This window comes from Coregonus clupeaformis, chromosome 24, assembly GCF_020615455.1.
Source record: "Coregonus clupeaformis isolate EN_2021a chromosome 24, ASM2061545v1, whole genome shotgun sequence".
In the NCBI taxonomy this organism is placed as follows: Eukaryota; Metazoa; Chordata; class Actinopteri; order Salmoniformes; family Salmonidae; genus Coregonus; species Coregonus clupeaformis.
In genome coordinates this window covers 53,984,741-54,008,605 of record NC_059215.1, presented here as the reverse complement: position 1 = coordinate 54,008,605, position 23,865 = coordinate 53,984,741, and the positions used below count along the sequence as shown (strand labels likewise).

Genomic DNA, 23,865 nt, shown 5'->3' with positions numbered 1-23,865 from the left:
GCACCAGGAGGCTTTGTGTTGCAAGTCATTAAAGATGGATAACGTCATGAAGGTGGTCATCCAAACTGTTAATTTCATCCGATCCAGAAGCCTGAATCACCGTCAGTTTGACAGCCTTCTCAGAGAGAAAGACCACATCTATGGCCTGCCATACCACACTGAGGTAAGATGGTTAAGCCGAGGTGCTGTGCTGAGGCGTTTCTTTGATTTACGAGAAGAAATTGAACATTTCATGGAAGAAAAGGGCAAACCAGTGTTAGAATTTCATTCCGCAGAATGGATGCAGGACCTTGCATTTATGGTGGATGTTACAGAGCACCTGAATAACTTGAACAAAAAGCTGCAAGGGCGCAACAAAGTTGTCACGCAGTATTATGACAGCATACGTTCTTTCAAGTTGAAGCTGTCATTGTGGGAGACGCAACTTGCCGGTGGTGATGCAGCTCACTTCCCCTATCTGAAAAATGTGTGCGCGACCCAACATGTGGCAGACATGAAGCGGTTCAAAGATAAAATAACGGGACTGTTACGGGAGTTTGAGCAACGCTTTCAGATTTATGTTTATATGTTTTTATGTTGATGTGCTATTGTTTTTAATTGATTTTATTTTATTTGTATATTTAACCTATTCTTGACTCTGTGGTTCTTGCACTTGTTTGGGGAACAGGATTTCATTATTTTTATCTACATTTCTGCCTGAGAAATGACACCCTGATATAGTTCTGTGATCTGTGAAACAGTTCTGTTAATCACTGAGGCATTGTGTGTTTGTGTGTTCTTTGTCCTCAGAACTTTCAAATAACTTGAGGTGTTTTATGATTAATAGTGATGTTGTGCTTTTGGACACTGTCCTCAGGCTCCAGCTTTATGTTTATATGTTTTTATGTTGATGTGCTATTGTTTTTAATTGATTTTATTTTATTTGTATATTTAACCTATTCTTGACTCTGTGGTTCTTGCACTTGTTTGGGGAACAGGATTTCATTATTTTTATCTACATTTCTGCCTGAGAAATGACACCCTGATATAGTTCTGTGATCTGTGAAACAGTTCTGTTAATCACTGAGGCATTGTGTGTTTGTGTGTTCTTTTTCTTTAGAATTTTCAAATAAACTTGACGTGTTTTATGATTAATAGTGATGTTGTGCTTGTACTATTTTGGACACACTGTCCTCAGGCTCCAGCTTTATGTTGTATGTTGATCGTATTAAAACAAAGAAAACAATCTGAAGTTGTTGTTTTTAAGTTATATATACCATGATTTTTCCGGTCCGGCCCACTTGGGAATAGATTTTCCTCCATGTGGCCCCTGAGCTAAAATGAGTTTGACACCCCTGATCTAGGACTACGGTAATGTCTTGAGTATGGACATTTGTATGCATTTTATCTAAGGCTGCGTTTACACAGCCAGACCAATTCTGATATTGTTTTCACTAATTGGTCTTTTGACATCTTCTTCAGAGCTGATCTGATTGGTCAAAAGACCAATTAGTGAAAAAAAATATCAAAATTGGGCTGCTTGTCTAAACGCAGCGTAAGTGACTGAGTGGGCTACAAGTATTAGGGTAGTCCAAATGCTAGCAGTCATATGTAAACAAAGCGATAGCCTTACATTAGTTTGAGGAAGCTAACCCTCTAAATCCAAAATTCCCCCTGGTGATAACTGATGTAAGACATTTTGCACATTTTCCAGGAGCAGTAACGGACCAATTCACCTGTATAGTTTTTCTCTAGCTTCTGTTCACAAACAATGTCATGGCATTCCTTGGTCCAGGACGATAATACTTCATGTCCCATAGTTCAGCAAGACAGTAGATTGCTAACCTAACCCTCCATTCACCACAGTGTTTATTAACCTTTGGTTTGTTGATGGAAACTGTCCTCACCATCACAGAAGGGAGGACCATGACGTGCTGGTCGGCAGGTAGCATAGCGGTTAAGATCGTTGGGTCAGTAACCGAAAGGTCGCTGGTTCAAATCCCCGAGCCAACTAGGTGAAAAATCTGTCTATGTGCCCTTGAGCACCTTAACCCTAATTGCTCCTGTAAATCACTCTGGATAAGAGCGTCTGCTAAATGACTCAAATGTAAATGGTCCGCAACACAAGAAAGACTGTAGCATGCCTGTCCCTTGTACAAAAGAGTTTGAGAAGCGCTCCGTTACATCACTGACCTGGGTACGGTGCCTAGCTGTCTGAGGTTTCTAGCCTGGGCCTCTGTGATGATCTGAGCCTTGATGAGGACTGGTTTCCCGGGTGCCACCTTATCCCCCAGCAGGTAGCGCACCGTTGTGGAGAACTTAGACTGGGTCTTAATCACCTGGGGAGGCTGCTTGTCTACCATCAGGGAGCTGCAACCGTAAAAATAAAATTACTAGAACAATCAATGGTTCTGTGATGGGTGGACTGGCAGCCACATTGTCCCCCATCAGAGTGCTGAAACCATAGAAATAGAATTACTAGAACGATCAATGGGTCTTTGATGGGTGGACTGGCAGCAATATTGTCTCCCAGAGAGCTGCAACAGGAGAGGAAACATGACTTAGTACTAGTGAGTCATTAAATGCTGGTATGTCCGCACTACTTAAGGTTTCTATGGTAATGGAGTGCTTGTCTGTGTAAACATGGTCGATTCTAAGTGTTCCTAAAAAGGAACATAACACCCAAACGTGACCGTAACAATGACAACAACAATATAACTCAGACATAACGCTAGGTGTTAGAGAGGCCCCTCCCACTGGGCACAAACTGGTTGAATCAACGTTGTTTCCAAGTCATTAAAAAAAATCTGTAATGATGATGTTGAATCAACGTGGAAAACTGATTGGATTCGCAAAACGTCATCAATGTAAAGGAATTCCGGGAATGTTTCTCATTTTTCACCCAAATCTAACTTAAATCCGATGACATGGTTCAAATGTTTGTTGATTTCACATTGAATTCACGTTAGTTGACAACTCAATCAAATGTAAATCAAAACTAGACGTTGAACTGATGTCTCTGTCCAGTGGGCTGTCTGACAGGAATGTCATAAGAGTCCGTGACTGAAGTTGATTCCCAGAAGGGAGTACAAACACATTTTGTTTTGTTTTCAAACTGAAGACATTTCAATGAAGGCAAATTCATTTTCTAAAACATAATCCCACTAAATTAACAAATTAGATCACTATCCAACATATCAAGAAAACACAAAACTGTGTTTTAATAAGCCTACAATTTGGGTTGAAAGAACAGCCAATGAGGGATAACTTCAGTGTCACTGACTAAGATAAGATAAGCTTTTCTTGTCTGGTTCCACATATTTGATTAGCATCTTTAGAACACACTACAGGACATACAATACAACATAGAACATAGGGAACATATAAAGGACAGGGGACTATAAAAGTGATTGAGATCATTGAACTAATAGTATTCCCTATACTGTTTACTAAAAGTGCTGTAATTACTAAACGGTTCACCCGATATGGATGAAATTACCCTCAAATTAAAGCTGACAGTCTGCACTTTAACCTCATAGTCATTGTATCATTTCATCAGAGCCAAAACAACAACAAAAATGGTCACTGTCCCGATACTTTTGGGGCTCACTGTGGTACTGGGTCCTGGTCAAAAGTAGTACATTATTATAGGGAATCAGGTGTAATTTGGGACACAGCCTACCTCTGGATTATAGTTTGCAGCAGAAGTCTCAGTCTTTCTTGCAAATCTGGGATTGGCTCCCCAGCCAGCATCACTTCCTGTCTCAACTTCCCGTTCACCCCCAGGAGTTGCTCACACCTCGAAGAGGAAGGGAGAGGGCGTTAAATGAGTCAATGGTAGGCTTCAAGGAGACTCCTATGGAAGGTACACTTACAGCTCATCCCTTGGCAGTAGTACTGTAGATTACTTTATCACTGACCTCAACCCAGAGTCTCTCAGAGCATTCACAGTCAGCCCACTAACACCCCGATCAGATCACAGCAAAATCACAGTCTACTTGAACAGAGCAATACTCAAATCATGACGCATCAAAGCCAAAGGAACTGCACAATATTAAGAGATGCTATAGATGGAAGGAAAGTAGTGTAGAAACCTACAAAAAAAACAATTAGGCAACAACAAATTCAAGCCTTTTTAGACAACTTCCTGGACAAAACATTTCACTGTAATAGTGAAGGTGTAAACTTGGCAGTAGAAAGCCTAAACCAGGGGTGTCAAACTAATTTTAGCTCAGGGGCCACATGGAGGAAAATCTATTCCCAAGTGGGCCGGACCGGAAAAATCATGGTATATATAACTTATAAACAACAACTTCAGATTGTTTTCTTTGTTTTAATACGATCAACATACAACATAAAGCTGGAGCCTGAGGACAGTGTGTCCAAAATAGTACAAGCACAACATCACTATTAATCATAAAACACGTCAAGTTTATTTGAAAATTCTAAAGAAAAAGAACACACAAACACACAATGCCTCAGTGATTAACAGAACTGTTTCACAGATCACAGAACTATATCAGGGTGTCATTTCTCAGGCAGAAATGTAGATATCACAGATCACAGAACTATATCAGGGTGTCATTTCTCAGGCAGAAATGTAGATAAAAATTATGAAATCCTGTTCCCCAAACAAGTGCAAGAACCACAGAGTCAAGAATAGGTTAAATATACAAATAAAATAAAATCAATTAAAAACAATAGCACATCAACATAAAAACATATAAACATAAAGCTGGAGCCTGAGGACAGTGTCCAAAAGCACAACATCACTATTAATCATAAAACACCTCAAGTTATTTGAAAGTTCTAAGGACAAAGAACACACAAACACACAATGCTTCAGTGATTAACAGAACTGTTTCACAGATCACAGAACTATATCAGGGTGTCATTTCTCAGGCAGAAATGTAGATAAAAATAATGAAATCCTGTTCCCCAAACAAGTGCAAGAACCACAGAGTCAAGAATAGGTTAAATATACAAATAAAATAAAATCAATTAAAAACAATAGCACATCAACATAAAAACATATAAACATAAAGCTGGAGCCTGAGGACAGTGTCCAAAAGCACAACATCACTATTAATCATAAAACACCTCAAGTTATTTGAAAGTTCTGAGGACAAAGAACACACAAACACACAATGCCTCAGTGATTCACAGAAGTATATCACAGATCACAGAACTATATCAGGGTGTCATTTCTCGGGCAGAAATGTAGATAAAAATAATGAAATCCTGTTCCCCAAACAAGTGCAAGAACCACAGAGTCAAGAATAGGTTAAATATACAAATAAAATAAAATCAATTAAAAACAATAGCACATCAACATAAAAACATATAAACATAAATCTGAAAGCGTTGCTCAAACTCCCGTAACAGTCCCGTTATTTTATCTTTGAACCGCTTCATGTCTGCCACATGTTGGGTCGCGCACACATTTTTCAGACAGGGGAAGTGAGCTGCATCACCACCGGCAAGTTGCGTCTCCCACAATGACAGCTTCAACTTGAAAGAACGTATGCTGTCATAATACTGCGTGACAACTTTGTTGCGCCCTTGCAGCTGTTTGTTCAAGTTATTCAGGTGCTCTGTAACATCCACCATAAATGCAAGGTCCTGCATCCATTCTGCGGAATGAAATTCTAACACTGGTTTGCCCTTTTCTTCCATGAACTGTTCAATTTCTTCTCGTAAATCAAAGAAACGCCTCAGCACAGCACCTCGGCTTAACCATCTTACCTCAGTGTGGTATGGCAGGCCATAGATGTGGTCTTTCTCTCTGAGAAGGCTGTCAAACTGACGGTGATTCAGCCTTCATGACGTTATCCATCTTTAATGACTTGCAACACAAAGCCTCCTGGTGCAAAATACAGTGAAAAGTCAAAAAATCACGTCCTCCATTTGCAGATTGCACTTTCTCTCTGAACTTTGTCACAACACCTGCTTTTTTCCCGATCATTGAGGGCGCACCATCTGTAGCCAGGCTGACAGCACGGGACCAGTCCACTCCGACCCTGTCCAGCGCGCCGACGAGTGCGGTAAAAATATCAGCTGCTGTCGTTGTATCTGTCATCGGCACCAACTCCACGAACTCCTCGGTGACGGTCAATGTGTCATCAACTCCGAGGATGAAAATGGCCAGTTGTGCAACATCTGTAATGTCCGTGCTTTCATCAATTGCAACCGAAAACGCAATAAATGACTTTACTTTTTGCTTCAACTGGCTGTCCAAATCCACTGAAAGATCGGAAATCCTGTCTGCAACTGTGTTTCTTGTCAGGCTGATATTTGCAAAAGCCTGCCGCTTTTCAGGGCACACAATCTCCGCTGCCTTCATCATGCATGTTTTTACAAATTCACCCTCACTAAATGGTTTTGAAGCCACTGCGATTTCATTAGCAATGAGGTAGCTAGCTTTCACTGCAGCGTCACTGATGTCTCGGCTGTGAGTAAACACAGACTGCTGTTTCTTCAGACCCGCCAACAGTTCATTCACCTTCTCTCATCTCCGCTGTCCTTGAAAGTTGTCATATTTGTCGGCATGAAGACTCACATAGTGGCGACAAAGGTTATATTCTTTCAGCACTGCAACATGCTCTGAACACACCAAACATACAGCTTTCCCATTCAATTCTGTGAATAAATAGGATGACCATTTTTCTTGGAACACTCTGCGTCCACTTTTCTCTTTTTTGACAGAGACATATTGGGGCAATGAGGGTGCCAAAGCACATAATGTTAAAAGTAGAAGCCGTAATAAATATCGCGGGCAAAACAAAGTAGCTCATTGGCTGCACGTGCTTGACCTACTTGCTCTGCCCCGGTATAAACAGTTTGCTTGCTTAACACAATTGCTATTGCGCCATCCAGTGGACGCAATTGGAACAGCAGTTTATTTTATTGAAAAATTGCGCGCATTTTTATACTTTACAAAATTATTATTATTATTATTATTATTATTTATTTTTCAAAATCATCTCGCGGGCCGGATTAAACCCGTTTGCGGGCCTGATCCGGCCGGACGTTTGACACCCCTGGCCTAAACAGTATATTTGACCTTTCAGCTTCCCTATCAAATATGCAGACAACCTAAGAAAATTTTAAAAAATGACAAATGGTTTGATGAAGAATGCAAAAACCTAAGAAAGAAATTGAGAAACCTTTCCAACCAAAAACAAAAAGACCCAGAAAATCTGAGTGTACGCCTTCACTATGGTGAATCACTAAAATCACTAAAACAATACAGAAATACACTACGGAAAAAGAAGGAACAACAGGTCGGATATCAGCTCAATGTAATTGAAGAATCCATAGACTCTAACCACTTCTGGGAAAATTGGAACACACTAAACAAACAACAACACGAAAAGTTATCTATCCAAAATGGAGATGTATGGATAAAACACTTCTCCAATCTTTTTGACTCTATAACAAAGAACAAACAGCAAAAACATATACATGATCAAATACAAATCTTAGAATCAACTATTCAAGATTATTAAATCACTGCTAGGCAAATCCCCGTCTTATCTAAACTCACTGGTCACCATAGCAACACCCACCCGTAGTCTGCGCTCCAGCAGGTATATCTCACTGGTCATCCCCAAAGCAAACACCTCCTTTGGCCGCCATTCCTTCCAGTTCTCTGCTGCCAATGACTGGAACGAACTGCAAAAATCTCTGAAGCTAGAGACTCTTATCTCCCTCACTAACTTTAAGCATCATTTGTCAGAGCAGCTTACCAATCACTGCACCTGTACACAGCCATTCTGAAATTAGCCCACCCAACTACCTCATCCCCATACTGTTATTTATTTTGCTAATTTGCACCCCAGTATCTCTATTTGCACATCATCTTTTGCACATCTATCATTCCAGTGTTAATACGAAATTGTAACTATTTTGCACTATGACCTATTTATTGCCTTACCTCCATAACTTACTACATTCGCACACACTGTATATATATTTTCTGTTGTATTTTTGACTTTATGTTTTGTTTACCCCATATGTAACTCTGTGCTGTTGTTTTTATCGCACTGCTTTGCTTTATCTTGGCCAGGTAGCAGTTGTAAATGAGAACTTGTTCTCAACTGGCTTACCTGGTTAAATAAAGGTGAAATAAAATAAGAAAAATATATTTTTTTAAACTACCAGAACCCACTGGATTCTCCAATTACATTGAATGAACTACAGGACAAAATACAAACCCTCCAACCCAAAAAGGCCTGTGGTCTTGATGGTATCCTAAATGAAATGATAAAATATACAGACCACAAATTTCAATTGGCTATACTTAAACTCTTTAACATCATCCTCAGCTCTGGCATCTTCCCCATTTGGAACCAAGGACCACCCCAATCCACAAAAGTGGAGACAAATTTGACCCCAATAACTACCGTGGGATACGCGTCAACAGCAACCTTGGGAAAATCATCTGCATTATCATTAACAGCAGACTTCTACATTTCCTCAGTGAAAACAATGTACTGAGCAAATGTCAAATTGGCTTTTTACCAAATTACCGTAAGACAGACCACGTATTCACCCTGCACACCCTAATTGACCAACAAACAAAACAAAACAAAAACAAGTCTTGTCATGCTTTGTTGATTTCAAAAAAGCTTTTGACTCAATTTGGCATGAGGGTCTGCTATACAAATTGATGGAAAGAGGTGTTGGGGGGAAAACATACAAAATTATAAAATCCATGTATACAAACAACAAGTGTGCAGTTAAAATTGGCAAAATAAAAAACATTTCTTTCCAAAGGGCCGTGGGGTGAGACAGGGATGCAGCTTAAGCCCCACCCTCTTGTACAGTGCATTCGGAAAGTATTCAGACGCCTTGACTTTTTCCACATTTTGTTACATTACAACCTTATTCTAAAATTGATTAAATTGTTATTTCCCCCCACATCAATCTACCCACAATACCCCATAATGACAAAGCAAAAATAGTTTTCTAGACATTTTTGCAAATGTATTTAAAATAGAACACTGAAATATTACATTACCATAAGTATTCAGACCCTTTACTCAGTACTTTGGTTAAGCACCTTTAGCAGCGATTACAGACTCGAGTCTTCTTGGGTATGACGCTAAAAGCTTGCCACACCTGTATTTGGGGAGTTTCTCCCATTCTTCTCTGCAGATCCTCTCAAGCTGTCAGGTTGGATGGGGAGCACAGCTATTTTCAGGTCTCTCCAGAAATATTCGATTGCGTTCAAGTCCGGGCTCTGGCTGGGCCACTCAAAGACATTCAGAGACTTGTCCCGAAGCCACTCCTGTGTTATCTTGGCTGTGTGCTTAGGGTCGTTGTCCTGTTGGAAGGTGAACCTTCACCACAATCTGAGGTTCTGAGCGCTCTGGAGCAGGTTTTCATCAAGGATCTCTCTGTACTTTGCTCCGTTCATCTTTCCCATAATCCTGACTAGTCTCCCAGAGTCCTTTAGGTGCCTTTTGGCAAACTCCAAGCGGGCTGTGATGTGCCTTTTACTGAGGAGTGGCTTCCGTCTGGCCACTCTACCATAAAGGCCTGATTGGTGGAGTGCTGCAGAAATGGTTGTCCTTCGGGAAGGGTCTCCCATCTCCACAGAGGAACTCTGGAGCTCTGCCAGCGCGACCATCGGGTTCTTGGTCACCTTCCTGACCAAGGCCCTTCTCCCCCGATTGCTAAGTTTGGCCAGGCGGCCAGCTCTAGGAAGAATCTTGGTGGTTCCAAACTTCTTTCATTTAAGAATGATGGAGGCCACTGAGTTCTTGGGGACCGTCAATGCTGTAAATAATTTTTGATACCCTTCCCCAGATCTGTGCCTCGACACAATCCTGTCTCTGAGCTCTACGGACAATTCCTTTGACCTCACGGCTTGGTTTTTTCTCTGACATGCACTGTCAACTGTGGGACCTTATACAGTGAGGGAAAAAAGTATTTGATCCCCTGCTGATTTTGTACGTTTGCCCTCTGACAAAGAAATGATCAGTCTATATTTTTAATGGTATGTTTATATGAACAGTGAGAGACTGAATAACAACAAATAAATCCAGAAAAACGCATTTCAAAAATGTTATAAATTGATTTGCATTTTAAAGAGCTCTCCAAGGATGTCAGGGACAAGATTGTAGACCTACACAAGGCTGGAATGGGCTACAAGACCATCGGCAAGCAGCTTGGTGAGAAGGTGACAACAGTTGGTGCGATTATTCGCAAATGAAAGAAACACAAAATAACTGTCAATCTCCCTCGGCCTGGGGCTCCATGTAAGATCTCACCTCTTGGAGTTGCAATGATCATGAGAACAGTGAGGAATCAGCCCAGAACTACATGGGAGGATCTTGTCAATGATCTCAAGGCAGCTGGGACCATAGTCACCAAGAAAACAATTGGTAACACACTACGCCGTGAAGGACTGAAATCCTGCAGCGCCCGCAAGGTCCCCCTTCTCAAGAAAGCACATATACAGGGCCGTCTGAAGTTTGCCAATGAACATCTGAATGATTCAGAGGAGAACTGCGTGAAAGTGTTGTGGTCAGATGAGACCAAAATCGAGCTCTTTGGCATCAACTCAACTCACCGTGTTTGGAGGAGGACGAATGCTGCCTATGACCCCAAGAACACCATCCCCACCGTCAAACATGGAGGTGGAAACATTATGCTTTGGGGGTGTTTTTCTGCTAAGGGGACAGGACAACTTCACCGCATCAAAGGGACGATGGATGGGGCCATGTACCGTCAAATCTTGGGTGAGAACCTCCTTCCCTCAGCCAGGGCATTGAAAATGGGTCGTGGATGGGTATTCCAGCATGGCAATGACCCAAAACACACGGCCAAGGCAACAAAGGAGTGGCTCAAGAAGAAGCACATTAAGGTCCTGGAGTGGCCTAGCCAGTCTCCAGACCTTAATCCCATAGAAAATCTGTGGAGGGAGCTGAAGGTTCGAGTTGCCAAACGTCAGGCTCGAAACCTTAATGACTTGGAGAAGATCTGCAAAGAGGAGTGGAACAAAATCCCTCCTGAGATGTGTGCAAACCTGGTGGCCAACTACAAGAAACGTCTGACCTCTGTGATTGCCAACAAGGGTTTTGCCACCAAGAACTAAGTCATGTTTTGCAGAGGGGTCAAATACTTATTTCCCTCATTAAAATGCAAATCAATTTATAACATTTTTGACATGCATTTATCTGGATTTTTTTGTTGTTATTCTGTCTCTCACTGTTTAAATAAACCTACCATTAAAATTATAGACTGATCATGTCTTTGTCACGTCTTTGGCAAACGTACAAAATCAGCTGGGGATCAAATACTTTTTTCCCTCACTGCATAGACAGGTATGTGCCTTTCCAAATCATGTCCAATCAATTGAATTTACCACAGGTGGACTCCAATCAGTTGTAGAAACATCTCAAGGATGATCAATGGAAACAGGATGCACCTGAGCTCAATTTCGAGTCTCATAGCAAAGGGACTGAATACTAAGGCATTTCTGTTTTTTATTTTTAATACATTTGCCAAACATTTCTAAAAACCTGTTTTTGCTTTGTCATTATGGGGTATTGTGTGTAGATTGATGAGGAAAACAATTAATGTAATCATTTTTAGAATAAGGCTGTAATGTAATAAAATGTTGAAAAAGTCAAGGGGTCTGAATACTTTCCGAATGCACTGTATCAACGAATTGGCGACGGCACTAGAACCATCTGCAGCACCTGCATCACCCTACTAGAATCTGAAGTCAAATGTCTACTGTTTGCTGATGATCTGGTGCTTCTGTCCCCAACCAAGGAGAGCCTACAGCAGCACCTAGATCTTCTGCACAAATTATTTCAGACCTGGGCCCTGACACTAAATCTCAGTAAGATAAAAATAATGGTGTTCCAAAAAAAGTCCAGTTGCCAGGACCACGAATACAAATTCCATCTAGACACCGTTGCCCTAGAGCACACAAAAAACTATACCTACCTCGGCCTAAACATCAGCACCACAGGTAACTTCCATAAAACTGTGAACAACTGAGAGACAAGGCAAGAAGGGCCTTCTACGCCATCAGAAGGAACATAAAATTCGACATCCCAATTAGGCAAAACATACTTGAATCAGTTATAGAACCAATTGCCCTTTATAGTTGTGAGGTCTGGGGTCCGCTCACCATCCAATAATTCACAAAATGGGACAAACACCAAATTGAGACTCTGCATGCAGAATTTTGCAAAAACATCCTCCGTGTACAACGTAAAACACCAAATAATGTATGCAGAGCAGAATTAGGCCGATAACCGCTAATTATCCAAATCCAGAAAAGAGCCGTTACAACCACCTAAAAGGAAGCGATTCCCAAACATAAACAGAGAGTATACAGTTGCAGAATACCTGACCACTGTGACTGACCCAAAATTAAGGAAAGCTTTGACTATGTACAGACTCAGTGAGCATAGCCTTGCTATTGAGAAAGGCCGCCGTAGGCCGACCTGGCTCTCAAGAGAAGACAGGCTTTGTGCACACTGCCCACAAAATGAGGTGGAAACTGAGCTGCACTTCCTAACCTCCTGCCAAATGTATGACCATATTAGAGACACATATTTCCCTTAGATTACACAGACCCACAAAGAATTCCAAAATAAATCCAAATTTGATAAACTCCCATATCTATTGGGTGAAATACCACAGTGTGCCATCACAGCAGCAAGATGTGTGACCTGTTGCCACAAGAAAAGGGCAACCAGTGAAGAACAAACACCATTGTAAATACAACCCATATTTATGTTTATATATTTTCCCTTTTGTACTTTAACTATTTGCACATCATTATAAGACTGTACATACAGTGTCTTGCAAAAGTATTATCCCCTTTGGCGTTTTTCCTATTTTGTTGCATTACAAACTGTAATTTAAATTGATTTTTATTTGGATATCATGTAATGGACATACACAAACTAGTCCAAATTGGTGAAGTGGAATGAAAAAAATAACTGGTGCAACCAATTACCTTCAGAAGTCACATAATTAGTTAAATAAAGTCCACCTGTGTGCAATCTAAGTGTCACATGATCTGTCACATGATCTCAGTATATATACACCTGTTCTGAAAGGCCCCAGAGTCTGCAACACCACTAAGCAAGGGGCACCACCAAGCAAGCGGCACCATGAAGACCAATGAGCTCTCCAAACAGGTCAGGGACAAAGTTGTGGAGAAGTACAGATCAGGGTTAGGTTATAAAAAAATATCGGAAACTTTGAATATCCCACGGAGCACCATTAAATCCATTATAAAAAAATGGAAAGAATATGGCACCACAACAAACCTGCCAAGAGAGGGCCGCCCACCAAAACTCACGGACCAGGCAAGGAGGGCATTAATCAAAGAGGCAACAAAGAGACCAAAGATAACCCTGAAAGAGCTGCAAAGCTCCACAGCGGAGATTGGAGTATCTGTCCATAGGACCACTTTAAGCCGTACACTCCACAGAGCTGGGCTTTACGGAAGAGTGGCCAGAAAAAAGCCATTGCTTAATTAAAAAAATAAGCAAACACGTTTGGTGTTCGCCAAAAGGCATGTGGGAGACTCCCCAAACATATGGAAGAAGGTACTCTGGTCAGATGTGACTAAAATTGAGCTTTTTGGCTATCAAGGAAAACGCTATATCTGGCGCAAACCCAACACCTCTCATCACCATGACAACGCCATCCCCACAGTGAAGCATGGTGGTGGCAGCATCATGCTGTGGGGATGTTTTTCATCGGCAGAGACTGGGAAACTGGTCAGAATTGAAGGAATGATGGATGGCGCTAAATACAGGGAAATTCTTGAGGGAAGCCTGTTTCAGTCTTCCAGAGATTTGAGACTGGGACGGAGGTTCACCTTCCAACAGGACAATGACCCTAAGCATACTGCTAAAGCAACACTTGAGTGGTTTAAGGGGAAACATTTAAATGTCTTGGAATGGCCTAGTCAAAGCCCAGACCTCAATCCAATTGAGAATCTGTGGTATGACTTAAAGATTGCTGTACACCAGAGGAACCCATCCAACTTGAAGGAGCTGGAGCAGTTTTGCCTTGAAGAATGGGCAAAGATCCCAGTGGCTAGATGTGCCAAGCTTATAGAGACATACCCCAAGAGACTTGCAGCTGTAATTGCTGCAAAAGGTGCCTCTACAAAGTATTGACTTTGGAGGGGGGTGAATAGTTATGCCCGCTCAAGTTCTTTTTTTTTGTCTTATTTGTTTGTTTCACCCAAAAAATATTTTGCATTTTCAAATTGGTAGGCATGTTGTGTAAATCAAATGATACAAACCCACAAAAAATCCATTTTAATTCCAGGTTGTAAGGCAACAAAATAGGAAAAATGCCAAGGGGGGTGAATACATTCGCAAGCCACTGTAGCCTTAATATGAGATTTGAAATGTGTCTATTCCTTTGAAACTTGTGAGTGATGTTGACTCTTCATTTTTGATTGATTATTTCACTTTTGTTTATTATCTATTTCACTTGCTTTGGCAATGTAAACCTGTTTCCCATGCCAATAAATCCCTTTGAATTGAATTGAGATGGGTAGGTAGAGAGAGAGGAGGGAAAGATGGAGAGAGAGAGGGAGGTGGGAGGGAGGGAGTGAGAGAGAGGGAGGTGGAGGATGGGGGGGGGATAAATGTCAGAAGGTATGTTCACACTTCAAATCATACATCTGCAAACATTGACAAATATTTATGTGTGTCATAGTCCCGTGTAGCTCAGTTGGTAGAGCATGGCGCTTGCAACGCCAAGGTTGTGGGTTCGATTCCCACGGGGGGCCAGTATGAAAAAAATTATGATTTATGCACTTACTAACTGTAAGTCGCTCTGGATAAGAGCGTCTGCTAAATGATTAAAATGTAAATGTATAAGTGATAGGACAAACCAGTCATTCACAATTAACCTTTACAGACAGTTTGCAAAGGCTCTAATATGCAAACACGATACGGGTGGACTGAGCATTTGCTTAAACAATCTGAAATTTAAGTCTTAATTTGTATGTGTTTACCCTTTGGCTTTAGCTTTAAAATACCAGGACATAATACCAGGACATACTGTAATACCAGGACACAATACCAGGACATAATACCAGGATATATCAGGACATAATGCCAGGACATAACATATGGACATACTGTAATACCAGGACATAATACCAGGATATATCAGGACATAATGCCAGGACATAATACCAGGACATACTGTAATACCTGGACATAATACCAGGTCATAATACCAGGACATAAGACCAGGACATAATACCAGGACATAATACCAGGAAGTAATACCAGGACGTAAAATACCAGGATGTAATACCAGGACATATTACCAGGACATAATACCAGGACATAATGTAATACCAGGACATATCAGGCCATAATACCAGGTCATAATACTATGACATAATACCAGGACTTAATATCAGGACATAATACCAGGAATTAATATCAGGACATAATACTAGGACATAATATCAGGACATAATACCAGGAAGTAATACCAGGACATAATACCAGGACATAATATCAGGACATACTGTAATACCAGGACATAATACCAGGAAATAATCCCAGGTCATAATACCAGGATGTAATACCAGGTCATAATACCAGGTCATAATACCAAGAGATAAAACCAGGACATAAAACCCGGACATAATACTAGATCACAATACTAGGACATAATACCAGGACGTAATACCAGGACATAATACCAGGACATATCAGGACACAATACCAGGACATACTGTAATACCAGGACATAATACCAGGACAATACCAGGACATAATCCTAGGACATAATACCAGGACATATCAGGCCATAATATCAGGTCATAATACCTGGACATAATACCAGGTCATAATACTAGGCCATAATACCAGGACATAATACCAGGACATATCAGGACATAATACCAGGACATAATATTAAGACATAACACCAGGACATAATACCAGGCCATAACATCAGGACATAATATCAGGACATAATGCCAGGACATAATACCAGGACATACTGTAATACCTGGTCATAATACCAGGACGTAATACCAGGCCATAATACCAGGTCATAATACCAGTACATAATACCTGGACATTATACCAGGTCATAATACCAGGACGTAATACCAGGTCATAATACCAGGACATAATACTTGGACATAATACCAGGTCATAATACTAGGACATAATACCAGGAGGTAAAACACCAGGATGTAATACCAGGACATAAGACCAGGACATACTGTAATACCAGGACATAATACCAGGACATAATACCAGGTCATAATACCAGGACGTAATCCCAGGTCATAATACCAGGACATAAAACCAGGACATAATACCAGGTCATAATACTAGGACATAATACCAGGACGTAATACCAGGACACAATACCAGGACATAAAACCAGGACATACTGTAATACCTGGACACAATACCAGTACATATCAGGACATAATGCCAGGACATAATACCAGGACATACTGTAATACCAAGACATAATACCAGGTCATAATACCAGGAGGTAATCCCAGGTCATAATACCAGGACATAAAACCAGGACATAATACCAGGACGTAATACCAGGAAGTAATACCAGGACATAAAACACCAGGACGTAATACCAGGACATAAGACCAGGACATAATACCAGGACATATCAGGACATAATACCAGGACATATCAGGACACAATACCAGGACATACTGTAATAACCAGGACATAATACCAGCACACAAAACCAGGACATAATGCCAGGACATAATACTAGGACATACTGTAATACCAGGACATAATACCAGGTCATAATACCAGGACATAATACCAGGTGATAATACCAGGTCATAATACTAGTACGTAATACCAGGACGTAATACCAGGAAGTAATACCAGTACGTAAAACAGCAGGACGTAATACCAGGACATAATACCAGGACATATCAGGACACAATACCAGGACATACTGTAATACCAGGACAATACCAGGACATAATCCTTGGACATACAGTGGGGAAAAAAAGTATTTAGTCAGCCACCAATTGTGCAAGTTCTCCCACTTAAAAAGATGAGAGAGGCCTGTAATTTTCATCATAGGTACACGTCAACTATGACAGACAAATTGAGGAGAAAAAAATCCTGAAATTCACATTGTAGGATTTTTAATGAATTTATTTGCAAATTATGGTGGAAAATAAGTATTTGGTCACCTACAAACAAGCAAGATTTCTGGCTCTCACAGACCTGTAACAACTTCTTTAAGAGGCTCCTCTGTCCTCCACTCGTTACCTGTATTAATGGCACCTGTTTGAACGTGTTATCAGTATAAAAGACACCTGTCCACAACCTCAAACAGTCACACTCCAAACTCCACTATGGCCAAGACCAAAGAGCTGTCAAAGGACACCAGAAACAAAATTGTAGACCTGCACCAGGCTGGGAAGACTGAATCTGCAATAGGTAAGCAGCTTGGTTTGAAGAAATCAACTGTGGGAGCAATTATTAGGAAATGGAAGACATACAAGACCACTGATAATCTCCCTCGATCTGGGGCTCCACGCAAGATCTCACCCCGTGGGGTCAAAATGATCACAAGAACGGTGAGCAAAAATCCCAGAAGCACACGGGAGGACCTAGTGAATGACCTGCAGAGAGCTGGGACCAAAGTAACAAAGCCAACCATCAGTAACACACTACGCCGCCAGGGACTCAAATCCTGCAGTGCCAGACGTGTCCCTCTGCTTAAGCCAGTACATGTCCAGGCCAGTCTGAAGTTTGCTAGAGTGCATTTGGATGATCCAGAAGAGGATTGGGAGAATGTCATATGGTCAGATGAAACCAAAATATAACTTTTTGGTAAAAACTCAACTCGTCGTGTTTGGAGGACAAAGAATGCTGAGTTGCATCCAAAGAACACCATACCTACTGTGAGGCATGGGGGTGGAAACATCATGCTTTGGGGCTGTTTTTCTGCAAAGGGACCAGGACGACTGATCCGTGTAAAGGAAAGAATGAATGGGGCCATGTATCGTGAGATTTTGAGTGAAAACCTCCTTCCATCAGCAGGGCATTGAAGATGAAACGTGGCTGGGTCTTTCAGCATGACAATGATCTCAAACACACCGCCCGGGCAACGAAGGAGTGGCTTCGTAAGAAGCATTTCAAGGTCCTGGAGTGGCCTATCCAGTCTCCAGATCTCAACCCCATAGAAAATCTTTGGAGGGAGTTGAAAGTCTGTGTTGCCCAGCGACAGCCCCAAAACATCACTGCTCTAGAGGAGATCTGCATGGAGGAATGGGCCAAAATACCAGCAACAGTGTGTGAAAACCTTGTGAAGACTTACAGAAAACGTTTGACCTGTGTCATTGCCAACAAAGGGTATATAACAAAGTATTGAGAAACTTTTGTTATTGACCAAATACTTATTTTCCACCATAATTTGCAAATAAATTAATTAAAATTCCTACAATGTGATTTTCTGGAATGTTTTTTCTCATTTTGTCTGTCATAGTTGACGTGTACCTATGATGAAAATTACAGGCCTCTCTCATCTTTTTAAGTGGGAGAACTTTTGGTGGCTGACTAAATACTTGTTTTCCCCACTGTAATATCAGGACATAATACCAGGTCATAATACTAGGACATAATACCAGGACATAACACCAGGATGTAATATCCCAAACCAGACTGTTTCTCTGTGCTGCTGCAGAGGGCCTCACCATGTCTGCAGAGGGCCTCACCATGCCTCACCATGACACACACACACACACACACCGGCCTCACCATGTCTGCAGAGGGCTAAGGTTGTCATCAAAGGGGTGTCCTATAGTAGCTTGATGCTGTTCCCACCTCCAGGCTTTGATCCTGCTGATCAGATGAGACTGACACTTCTCCAGACTGGTCACTGCCTCCTGGAGCAGCTGTATACGCTTCTACAAACGCACGCACACACACACGCACACACGCACGCACGCACGCACGCACACACACACGCACACACGCACGCACGCACACACGCACGCACACACACACGCACGCACGCACGCACACACGCACGCACGCACGCACACACGCACGCACGCACACACGCACGCACACACACACAGTTGAGTTTGTAGAGAGAGAGTTATGCAGAGAAAGGCGAACAATTCATACAGTACAGGAAAACACCGGCCTTAGAGAGGCAAACAGTTCCTACTGTTTGGGGAGGGGGCCAAAAGTCTAGGGTCAGCTCTGTATGGATGTGGGTATGCATTATGAGTTCAGATTTTTTGTGGCCCCCACCCCCAACAAGGTTGCCCATCCCTGATTTAGACCCTCCAGCCATAGACAGACAGACAAACATAGTTAAGACAGGGAGGTAGCTCAGTTGGTAGAGCATGGCGTTTGCAACGCCAGGGTTGTGGGTTCGATTCCCACGGGGGGCCAGTATGAAAATAAATAAAAAAGAATAATGTATGCACTAACTGTAAGTCGCTCTGGATAAGAGCGTCTGCTAAATGACGTAAAATGTAAATGTAAAGACCCTCCGGCCATAGACAGACAAACAGACATAGTTAAGACCCTCCGGCCATAGACAGACAGACAAACATAGTTAAGACCCTCCGGCCATAGACAGACAGACAAACATAGTTAAGACCCTCCAGCCATAGACAGACAGACAAACATAGTTAAGACCCTCCGGCCATAGACAGACAGACAAACATAGTTAAGACCCTCCGGCCATAGACAGACAGACAAACATAGTTAAGACCCTCCGGCCATAGACAGCCAGAAAAACATAGTTAAGACCCTCCAGCCATAGACAGACAGACAAACATAGTTAAGACCCTCCGGCCATAGACAGACAGACAAACATAGTTAAGACCCTCCGGCCATAGACAGACAGACAAACATAGTTAAGACCCTCCAGCCATAGACAGACAGACAAACATAGTTAAGACCCTCCGGCCATAGACAGACAGACAAACATAGTTAAGACCCTCCAGCCATAGACAGACAGACAAACATAGTTAAGACCCTCCGGCCATAGACAGACAGACAAACATAGTTAAGACCCTCCGGCCATAGACAGACAAACATAGTTAATACCCTCCGGCCATAGACAGACAGACAAACATAGTTAAGACCCTCCGGCCATAGACAGACAGACAAACATAGTTAAGACCCTCCAGCCATAGACAGACAGACAAACATAGTTAAGACCCTCCGGCCATAGACAGACAGACAAACATAGTTAAGACCCTCCAGCCATAGACAGACAAACATAGTTAAGACCCTCCAGCCATAGACAGACAGACAAACATAGTTAAGACCCTCCGGCCATAGACAGACAGACAAACATAGTTAAGACCCTCCGGCCATAGACAGACAGACAAACATAGTTAAGACCCTCAGGCCATAGACAGACAGACAAACATAGTTAAGACCCTCCGGCCATAGACAGACAGACAAACATAGTTAAGACCCTCCGGCCATAGACAGACAGACAAACATAGTTAAGACCCTCCGGCCATAGACAGACAGACAAACATAGTTAAGACCCTCCGGCCATAGACAGACAGACAAACATAGTTAAGACCCTCCGGCCATAGACAGACAGACAAACATAGTTAAGACCCTCCGGCCATAGACAGACAGACAGACATAGTTAAGACCCTCCGGCCATAGACAGACAGACAGACATAGTTAAGACCCTCCGGCCATAGACAGACAGACAAACATAGTTAAGACCCTCCGGCCATAGACAGACAGACAAACATAGTTAAGACCCTCCGGCCATAGACAGACAGACAAACATAGTTAAGACCCTCCGGCCATAGACAGACAGACAAACATAGTTAAGACCCTCCGGCCATAGACAGACAGACAAACATAGTTAAGACCCTCCGGCCATAGACAGACAGACAAACATAGTTAAGACCCTCCGGCCATAGACAGACAGACAAACATAGTTAAGACCCTCCGGCCATAGACAGACAGACAGACATAGTTAAGACCCTCCAGCCATAGACAGACAGACAAACATAGTTAAGACCCTCCGGCCATAGACAGACAGACAAACATAGTTAAGATCCTCCAGCCATAGACAGACAGACAAACATAGTTAAGACCCTCCGGCCATAGACAGACAGACAAACATAGTTAAGACCCTCCAGCCATAGACAGACAGACAGACAAACATAGTTAAGACCCTCCGGCCATACACAGACAGACAAACATAGTTAAGACCCTCCGGCCATAGACAGACAGACAGACATAGTTAAGACCCTCCGGCCATAGACAGACAGACAGACATAGTTAAGACCCTCCGGCCATAGACAGACAGACAAACATAGTTAAAACCCTCCGGCCATAGACAGACAGACAAACATAGTTAAGACCCTCCGGCCATAGACAGACAGACAAACATAGTTAAGACCCTCCGGCCATAGACAGACAGACAGACATAGTTAAGACCCTCCGGCCATAGACAGACAGACAGACATAGTTAAGACCCTCCGGCCATAGACAGACAGACAAACATAGTTAAGACCCTCCGGCCATAGACAGACAGACAAACATAGTTAAGACCCTCCGGCCATAGACAGACAGACAGACATAGTTAAGACCCTCCGGCCATAGACAGACAGACAAACATAGTTAAGACCCTCCAGCCATAGACAGACAGACAGACAGACATAGTTAAGACCCTCCGGCCATAGACAGACAGACAGACATAGTTAAGACCCTCCGGCCATAGACAGACAGACAAACATAGTTAAGACCCTCCGGCCATAGACAGACAGACAAACATAGTTAAGACCCTCCGGCCATAGACAGACAGACAGACATAGTTAAGACCCTCCGGCCATAGACAGACAGACAGACATAGTTAAGACCCTCCGGCCATAGACAGACAGACAGACATAGTTAAGACCCTCCGGCCATAGACAGACAGACAAAGATAGTTAAGACCCTCCGGCCATAGACAGACAGACAAACATAGTTAAGACCCTCCGGCCATAGAGAGACAGACAAACATAGTTAAGACCCTCCGGCCATAGACAGACAGAAAAACATAGTTAAGACCCTCCGGCCATAGACAGACAGACAAACATAGTTAAGACCCTCCGGCCATAGACAGACAGACAAACATAGTTAAGACCCTCCGGCCATAGACAGACAGACAAACATAGTTAAGACCCTCCAGCCATAGACAGACAGACAAACATAGTTAAGGCCCTCCGGCCATAGACAGACAGACAAACATAGTTAAGACCCTCCAGCCATAGACAGACAGACAAACATAGTTAAGACCCTCCGGCCATAGACAGACAGACAAACATAGTTAAGACCCTCCGGCCATAGACAGACAGACAGACATAGTTAAGACCCTCCAGCCATAGACAGACAGACAAACATAGTTAAGACCCTCCGGCCATAGACAGACAGACAAACATAGTTAAGACCCTCCGGCCATAGACAGACAGACAAACATAGTTAAGACCCTCCGGCCATAGACAGACAGACAAACATAGTTAAGACCCTCCGGCCATAGACAGACAGACAAACATAGTTAAGACCCTCCAGCCATAGACAGACAGACAAACATAGTTAAGACCCTCCGGCCATAGACAGACAGACAAACATAGTTAAGACCCTCCAGCCATAGACAGACAGACAAACATAGTTAAGACCCTCCGGCCATAGACAGACAGACAAACATAGTTAAGACCCTCCAGCCATAGACAGACAGACAAACATAGTTAAGACCCTCCGGCCATAGACAGACAGACAAACATAGTTAAGACCCTCCGGCCATAGACAGACAGACAGACATAGTTAAGACCCTCCGGCCATAGACAGACAGACAAACATAGTTAAGACCCTCCGGCCATAGACAGACAGACAGACATAGTTAAGACCCTCCGGCCATAGACAGACAGACAAACATAGTTAAGACCCTCCGGCCATAGACAGACAGACAAACATAGTTAAGACCCTCCGGCCATAGACAGACAGACAGACATAGTTAAGACCCTCCGGCCATAGACAGACAGACAAACATAGTTAAGACCCTCCGGCCATAGACAGACAGACAGACATAGTTAAGACCCTCCAGCCATAGACAGACAGACAGACATAGTTAAGACCCTCCGGCCATAGAGAGACAGACAGACATAGTTAAGACCCTCCGGCCATAGACAGACAGACAAACATAGTTAAGACCCTCCGGCCATAGACAGACAGACAGACATAGTTAAGACCCTCCAGCCATAGACAGACAGACAGACATAGTTAAGACCCTCCGGCCATAGAGAGACAGACAGACATAGTTAAGACCCTCCGGCCATAGACAGACAGACAAACATAGTTAAGACCCTCCGGCCATAGACAGACAGACAGACATAGTTAAGACCCTCCGGCCATAGACAGACAGACAGACATAGTTAAGACCCTCCGGCCATAGACAGACAGACAAACATAGTTAAGACCCTCCGGCCATAGACAGACAGACAAACATAGTTAAGACCCTCCGGCCATAGACAGACAGACAGACATAGTTAAGACCCTCCGGCCATAGACAGACAGACAGACATAGTTAAGACCCTCCGGCCATAGACAGACAGACAAACATAGTTAAGACCCTCCGGCCATAGACAGACAGACAAACATAGTTAAGACCCTCCGGCCATAGACAGACAGACAGACAGACATAGTTAAGACCCTCCGGCCATAGACAGACAGACAGACAGACATAGTTAAGACCCTCCGGCCATAGACAGACAGACAAACATAGTTAAGACCCTCCGGCCATAGACAGACAGACAAACATAGTTAAGACCCTCCGGCCATAGACAGAGACAGACATAGTTAAGACCCTCCGGCCATAGACAGA

At 42.7% G+C, this 23,865-nt stretch overlaps 1 protein-coding gene across 2 annotated transcripts in view; it reads right to left on the bottom strand.

The window, feature by feature from the left end:
- Nucleotides 1–23,865, bottom strand: part of stat6 (signal transducer and activator of transcription 6, interleukin-4 induced) — a 76,978-nt gene that overhangs the window by 17,122 nt on the left and 35,991 nt on the right. Inside the window, exons 8-10 of one of the 2 annotated variants that reach the window (XM_041845467.2) lie at nt 18,768–18,916; nt 3,662–3,778; nt 2,173–2,349 (exon numbers count right to left, since the gene is read on the bottom strand). In XM_041845467.2, the coding sequence (XP_041701401.2) occupies nt 2,173–2,349; nt 3,662–3,778; nt 18,768–18,916 (443 nt within the window). The remainder of the gene's footprint in view (nt 1–2,172; nt 2,350–3,661; nt 3,779–18,767; nt 18,917–23,865) is intronic. The other variant, XM_041845468.2, reaches the window with a different exon arrangement.